Below are 8,015 nucleotides of genomic sequence, written 5' to 3'. Positions count from 1 at the left end.
AGAATCATATTCACTACTAAATCCCTGCCAAATGCCCAGCTACTTAGTGGAAAATTAGTTTTTAATAACATAATGAAACTGTAACCCAACCTACTCTATTGACGTTGAAAATGTCACTTTCTTATGCAGCACTGGCTAGACCTTACATAAAAAGCCCTTTGCTGTATATCCCAAGATTATCTTTTTTTTTTTTTTTTTTTGAGATACCAAGAACATAAACATTAGGTCCTTGGGGAATTAAGATAACTAAAAATATGTATTTAGTTGGGAGGAAAGTTACTTCTCACATCTAATGATGTTTATGATGGGCTATTTGTAGTTCAATGTGAAGAAAAGCTGGTTTCTGATAATTATGGTACCTCTTAGTCATGGTGATAATTAAGTTTTCTTAGGGTATTTTTGAAATGTTTAGATGAACGCAAATATAAACAAATCCAGCCTCAGTCTTTGCATTACAGGAAGAAAGTCAATTAACTACAAAATGCTGAACAGCGTAAGACTTTAAGATTTTAAAGTGGGGGCGCCTGGGTGGCTCAGTGGGTTGAAGCCTCTGCCTTCAGCTCAGGTCATGATCCCAGGGTCCTGAGATCAAGCCCTGCATCGGCCTCTCTGCTCAGCAGGGAGCCTGCTTCCTCCTCTCTCTCTGCCTGCCTCTCTGCCTACTTGTGATCTCTGTCTGTCAAATAAATAAGTAAATAAAATCTTAAAAAAAAAAAAGATTTTAAAGCGATTTGCAGATTCAAAGAAATCCATGATTTTTAAAAATTTTTGTTTCATCTCAAAGCATGGATGAGAGAAGCATACAATTTCAAGTACTTAGCACAATCATTATCCATATTATAAAAAATAAACTATCTACCTTTTAAAGGCATAGGTCATATTTTTATTTGTTCATTTTTTAAAAATTAATTATCTTGAATGTAAACTCAGTGAATGCTGAAAATATACAATTTATTTCTTAATACAAAACACTTATTTATCATTATAGGTAATATGTTCCATTTTCTTCCAACAAAAGTTTCTGAAACAAAAGTGGCAGCCATCAGAGTAATAACTGATTCAAGCAAGAATTATCAATGGAGGTTGAAACTCGTGGGTGAAAGTTAGAAGAAACAGGGTATTTGTAGTATCTCCCTACAAGTTAACTTATTATTTCAAAAGAAAAAAAAATAGTGTTATAATGAAGATACTACTTATGTGTATTGTTGTGTATAAATATGACGCTGAGAGCCAGGGTATTTCCAAATAACTATTTAGAGCAAAAATTATAACATTGTTTTCAGGTTCAATAATATATATAGAGGGCGCCTGGGTGGCTCATTGGGTGAAGCCTCTGCCTTCGGCTCGGGTCATGATCCCAGGGTCCTGGGATCGAGTCCCACATTGGGCTCTCAGCTCAGCGGGGAGCCTGCTTCCTCCTCTCTCTCTGCCTGACTCTGCCTACTTGTGATCTCTGTCAAATAAATAAATAAAATCTTTAAAAATATATATAGATATATATGTCAGCTATAACATGAAGGATGAGAACATAAAAGGACCAAGACAGTTACGGGGCGTCTACATTTTATACTAACTAGTATAATATTGACTCTAAGTGGATTGTGAAGTGATTGTCAAGATAGATTTAAAAAAAAAGCAAGACCAAACTATATATTATTTACAGTTGCAAATTTATATATAACGACACAGGTTAAAAGTAAATGGATAGAAAAATATATACGAGGACAACAGAAAACATAAAAAGGCTGGAGTGGCTATATTCATATACCAATTTAAAAAGACCTCAGACCTCAAGATAAAGTTTACTGAGATAAAGACATCTTTCTTAATGATAAAAGGGCCAATTAATCCGTAAGATATAACACCCAATAGCAAAGCCTTGACTGATTCTGTAAATAAAGTTTTATTAGAACAGAGTCATGCCTATTTATGTACTGTCTAGGGCTGCTTCTTGCTACCACTGCAGAACTAAGTAGTTGTAAGAGAGACACAATGACTCACAAAGCCTGAAATATTTACTATCTGGCCCTTTATAGAAAATGTTTGCTGACTCCTATAAATTAAGTCACAAACAGGGCATGTGTTTGGTTCATCAGTAGGTAAATCAGAAGTAAGGCCATAAACACAATTCGTAACTATTTGAAAAGAGGAAACAGATCAAATTAAAGGTTATGAGTTTTAGGGAATATAACTTGATTAGAAGTACCTTAACATATGTGAATGAGCCTCTGGTAGAAGTTGGAAGTCAAACATTCTCATTTAACTAAGAGTCCTAACTCAAGAGAGTCTTATGTTACATCCTTAACATAAATAACTAGACTTTAAAACAAATAAATACAAATAAAAGGATACTAATCTGACAATTTCCCCCCAAAACACAGCATTAAGTTTTAATGATTATTTGTTTTTGCCCTGACATTAAAAAGAGAGTTTAGTATAAACTTCAATCAGTCCAATTTAAGAGAAGTCTGTATCTAGTCAAGTGGCAAATGTAAATGGCAAAAGGAACTGTGCTAATGTACACTTGAACAAACTCTTCATAGCAAGATTTTTAGAGAATTTGAACAATTCTAATATAATGATACATTTACTTAGTTCTACTTTCTCCATTAGGAAATGGTCATACACACATAGACACACAGAAATCATTTGTAAAACTCTATGGTGTGGCTCAAACTTAAAGTTTTTAAAAAAAGAAAACACACACACACACACACACACACACACACTCTCTCTCTTTGTTATTTTAACCTGAGGTACACAAGCCTAAAAGGGACAATATGAAGGATGCTGTAAGAGACAGACTAGGATAAACAGAAAAAAATGAAGGGGATGTTGATTAGTACTCACCTTTAAAGCTAAAGTACATTTATTTTTCTTTAGAGAGATCAAGAATGACACATTAAAATTGTTGTATTAAAAAAAAGGTTGCTAACAAATATGTGGAGTCTCTGCCTACATAGATCTTCAAGAATAGGCAAACTGAATGTTTTATATAAATGCATACTTACAAGAATGGACTAGATCTGCACTGTCCCCAGGATGGCAGTTAAAATCTAAATTCTTCAGTTGAACTAATCATATTTTAAGTGCTCAAAAATCACCTATGGCTAAAGGCTATGATACTGGACAGTGTATCATAGAACATTTCCAACATTACAAGAAGTTCTACTGGGCAGCAGTGGGCTAGGCTCAGTGTCTTCTTAAAAGTGTCTATATTGTATAGATAGTTTGATTTTCCCTATAGGTTTTGGTTCATTACTTTATTTTTCAGAACTTCTTGTTTTATTTTACAAAGCCTTTTGTTCTTCAGTCATATCTACTCATTTAAATATTTTTTCATATAAAATTGAAAATGACTGCAATTTCAAAAAACCCCTTATAGAACAAGTAGCAATCTAAAATGTGATACTCTGTACAACGCTTTTCAAAAAAATTTGCAGAAATATACAAAATGTATTCAAGTATATAATAAAACTATGACAGTTTGATACCTAACATAATTAGCAAATTCTGAAAATATGTCTAATTTCTAAACATAAATTCAGATACACTATAGTTGAAAAACAGAAGTAAATCTAAGTTCACTTAAGTCACATGAAGATACAAATAGGGAAGAAAACACCAAGCAAAATTAATGGTTGGAAACTAGCAATAAAATCAACTAAAATATTAATATAAAAACTCTTCTTAAACACTACTTACACCATTTGATTCAAATGAAAAGTACTGAAAAATTCCCTTGTATTAAAAGAATACATGAATAAGGATATTCAACCTATGCTTTAAAATTAAATGGCCAAATTAAAAACTATTTAAACAAAAGACAATATATTAAATGCAATTCACATTTGAATTAACAAATAATAAATGTCTGAATATGTAGCAATTGTGGAATCCAAGTTATCCTGGTGCAAATCAAAAGAAATTCTTGATTAGAAATGATATGGACAGAACATGGTACATTTTAAAAAAAATAAAAAACTAAGGCTATCTCAAATAATTCTACAAATTATCACTTTTTAAATGTGACAATGTATTCATTTAATACATCTGATATTTTCTAATTTTTTCACATTATTTCTCTACTCATTGCATTTTTTCAAATTTAGAACTTATACCATATATCTTACTGAATTTTAAATTGCATTTTAAAATAAAATTATTTTAAAGTTACTGAATTCTTTTGTGCTATTTAGAGAAAAACTTTGCAGGCAATGCCACGCTTTCTCTTTTTATACTAATAACTACTTTCAATTTCTTAATCTTTAGGACTGTTACATCAAGAAAGTTTGATTTTGAAATCTAATCACAAATGAGAATAAATTAAAAAGCAGAAGGGAGTGGAAAGCAACTAAGGAAAAGGGAAAAACCTTAGAAAAACAATAATGGAGGTCAAGAAGAATATTCTAATATAAGAACCAAAGAAAGCTTTAAGCAATGAAAGCCAGAAACCATAAGTAAAACTTTTAAGACCAAATAAAAATATTTATCAGATCAGATTCTTTACTAAATTAATAATTAGATAATAATTTGCTATTGTTTTGGAGTCACAAATTACCTTCCCTACCACACCTCCCCCGGAAGATAAATATGTAACCTCTATATACTGAGATTCACAGTTTCTGGACTTATTTTTCCACCACTTAAACTATGGATCATTGCTATCATGTGAGAGTGTTTGTTCAACTCCTCTTGCTGAAGTTTCACCAATGACTCTTTCTCTTCCAAACGACCTTCTAATTGGGCCTTTTGAACTTCTAGTGAGGAAGCCTAGGAATTGGGGGTAGGGAAAGGAAGGAATCCAGGAAAACAAACTTAGTATGTCTTCCTTTCACAGATATTTTAAGATGTCCTATTTTTCATTTGTAAAACAACTATGTCAAAAGACACATTACAAATATGTTTTATATCTTAGTCAATTAAATTTTATGGTAAGCTTAAGATAAATAATTATTAAACAATATAATACAAATTGGAAAGACACATTCAATTTGTCTTTTTAAGTCAATATTAGCAGCTGAAATTTTGCAGAAAACAGTACACATCACAATTTAGAATCACTATTAAGATGACCACATTAAAGGAGAACCAGGAAATCGGTAAACGTGGCATTAGATTTAATGCCTCTTCTTCACTTGTGCTCTGTAGTTGTTCAAGTGGTCATTTAATCCTGGTGTGCTCTCATCTTTCTAGCAGCAGCTGGGCCAGAAAGTGCTATTGATAGCTAACACACACAAACAACTATGATAAAGTGGAATGAACAGTGGACTTAGATTCAAAATACTGAATTAGCTTTGTGACACACCCTCAGTAACTCAAAACTCAGTTTCATTTGTAGGTTGAAAACATTTGATACTTATATATTAATATATTTGCTAAGGAGAAGAGTATTAAGAAAAATGTTTCAGAGTTCTTGGCAAATTATAAAGTTCTTAACAAATAGGAACTCCTATTATTATTCCTTTCCCTAAAAGCTGGGAGAGGCAGCCAAACACAGCCACTTGTATGTGACCTTCAGATCTGGGAACCCCTTCATGTATTCTTTGCCCACTAAAAAGCAGTAATAGTAGTAGACTTATTCATCTACTACCAATGAGAACTCAACAGATTCTTACCTTAATGCTCAGTTCTTTTCTTATCTGTTCTGTTCTATTTAATTCCTTTCTAAGGATATCAATGGTTTCTTCCTTATCTTCCCTTTCTTTTTGCAAGATTTTAATTTTTTCTTCTTGTACTTTTGTTTTTTGTTGCAAATCTTAAAACAGACAAACAAACAGTCAGCTATATGGTTAGAGGTTGCATACTGATGTTACCCTGAAAAGGTTAATTAGCCACTATGTAATTAGAGCAAAAGAACGACAACTGGGAAGATGAAGAAATGCCTTGTTGAAAATAAAAGTTCCACAGTTTTGATGAATAGAAAATACCATGAAACTCTTCCTGTGGGCCAGTATTCTATAGAAAATGCCAAATCTCCATGTCTTTCCCTCTTCCTCTGTCCCTGATATTGTATGTATAGTTATGAGGGGAAAGACAATCCTCATAGATCAAGGGTTAGAAAGATATAAAAAAATATAAAAAATTATTTAGGCAGATGTCTAAGGCAAGTGAGTTAGAACAAAAATGTTTTTGTGGATCATTTCAGAGCTACTGCCATTAGAAGCTGGTAACTAAAAGTTACCTAGCACTGCCACCTGCTGTTATATTCTTTTAAAACTCTTTCTTTTGAAAAGACAATCCTTTCCTCTAATTCCCAGATTAAAAAAAATATATATTGCTTTTTCAATTTAATCAATCTAACTAAACTCTTCTGTAAAATGTTATGGCAAGAAAAGGAAAGTTATTTAAAATGTGATTTAAGCTTTAAAAAAGGGAGAGAAGTAGAAAATAAATCATGCTTTGATTCTTCTACCAACATAAGATATGTTAAAAAATATAGACAATATATTAAATAAGAAGTTACTTACTTGCTAGCTTACATTCTCTGTCTACTAGTTGGTTCTGTACTTCTTTTCTCTGTTCTTCTTTCTCTATTAATTGGGCAATAGTTCTGAAGTTATAAAAAAATATAGAAGAACGCATCAAGGAAGTATTTCATTTCTTTTTCTTTCCAACAAGTATTTTAAGAGCAAATTAATAAGAGTAATTACCTTACATTTTGTCAAATATGTATTTTATATCTAAAATAAGTGGTAATTCTATTAACTTTATCTATAAAAAACAATGCTCTGTATAAAGAGAATCACTGTTTTTAAAAAATCCAAAATAATTAGAATTAAGAACTAGAGATTTTACTTTTCATTTTGTTGCTTGAATGACTCATTCAACTTTTTCACTGTCTCAATTTGTTTATTCAGAGAATCACATGTCATCTGCAAATCTTTATTCTTCTTTTCATTGGTTTCATTCCTGAAAAGACAAAATGAGTTGATATTTTTAGGGAGGCAAACATTTAATGGAAAAAAGAAACTGTCGTTTATTATCTCATCAAACCAAACTGCATACACTGAAGAAGAGGAATGTCATGAACAAGCAGGCCATAAAGAAAGATAAACTCTAAAAGACATTAAAGATTTATTTTGGCTGACTTAGGAGGTAATATTTACTATAAAAAGGAAAAGTGCAGGGCATTTACCTCATATTTATGGATATAGAGCTTTATGGATAATATTGCTCTACATAATTTGCTATATATATTATAGTTATTTTCATAGTTAGATCCAGAAAATTTTTAAAAACTTCTGTAAAAGGATGTAGTTTATTAAAAAATAAAACTTAAATCTGCTATTGTTAGCCCCTTGGGCATAATGTATGTTTAATTAAAAATGTCAAATTAATGATGTAGTTTGGGATACTAAACTTCACTTGCCTCTTCAGAGCTCTGCATCTAACAGTTCTGCTTAGTTTACTAGCAAAGTAAACACAGAAATACTTTCTAAAGTGATACTTTGACGCCCAAGTATTTTAGGCATAAAATGTCCTTTTTACTTCACTAAGTGCAAACTGGTAGCACTGGCCAAATTTGCCTAGAAGTGTTTTATCTGTCCCATGTGGTTTTTACAATTCTGAATCTGAATGCCTTTAAATAGTCCCTACCATTAGCGATGACCTTTCTTCCCCCAGCCAACTTCATTATTTGTCCTGTCTGGCCCCAGAAGGCAGGAATTTTATCTCTTGGCCCCTCACTCACTATCTGGAACATCAACGGGATGTACAAGTGGTTCCTGGAAACCCCGTATTTCTGTGGGGACCAATGCTTATTACTTTTTCTCACATCCTGACTTAACACCAATAGTCCACTCTACCAGGGCTGCCTAAAACAGATTTTGGAGAAAGTTATTGCTGGGAGAAAATATCCTGTTTAGGAAATTTTAATGTCACAAATTTTCTAGATGCTATATGTTTTCCACCCTTCATTTTTATTGATTGGCAAATAAGCATATAGATCTTACAGAGTTAAAATCTTCTAGATCTCTATATTATAGCATAGATAGAAGATTTTTTCAAATCTT

At 31.9% G+C, this 8,015-nt stretch overlaps 1 protein-coding gene across 1 annotated transcript in view; it reads right to left on the bottom strand.

Moving 5' to 3' along the window:
• Nucleotides 1-1,489: 1,489 nt before the first annotated feature.
• CIP2A (cellular inhibitor of PP2A) overlaps nucleotides 1,490-8,015 on the bottom strand; it is a 36,229-nt gene continuing 29,703 nt past the window's right edge. Inside the window, exons 18-21 of the mRNA XM_032349834.1 lie at nucleotides 6,799-6,912; nucleotides 6,471-6,553; nucleotides 5,619-5,758; nucleotides 1,490-4,773 (exon numbers count right to left, since the gene is read on the bottom strand). Coding sequence (XP_032205725.1) covers nucleotides 4,603-4,773; nucleotides 5,619-5,758; nucleotides 6,471-6,553; nucleotides 6,799-6,912 — 508 coding nt within the window. The 3' untranslated portion in view covers nucleotides 1,490-4,602. The remainder of the gene's footprint in view (nucleotides 4,774-5,618; nucleotides 5,759-6,470; nucleotides 6,554-6,798; nucleotides 6,913-8,015) is intronic.

The sequence above is a fragment of the Mustela erminea genome, chromosome 1 (genome assembly GCF_009829155.1).
Source record: "Mustela erminea isolate mMusErm1 chromosome 1, mMusErm1.Pri, whole genome shotgun sequence".
Lineage (NCBI taxonomy): Eukaryota > Metazoa > Chordata > Mammalia > Carnivora > Mustelidae > Mustela > Mustela erminea.
This window is presented reverse-complemented; position numbering and strand designations above follow the sequence as displayed.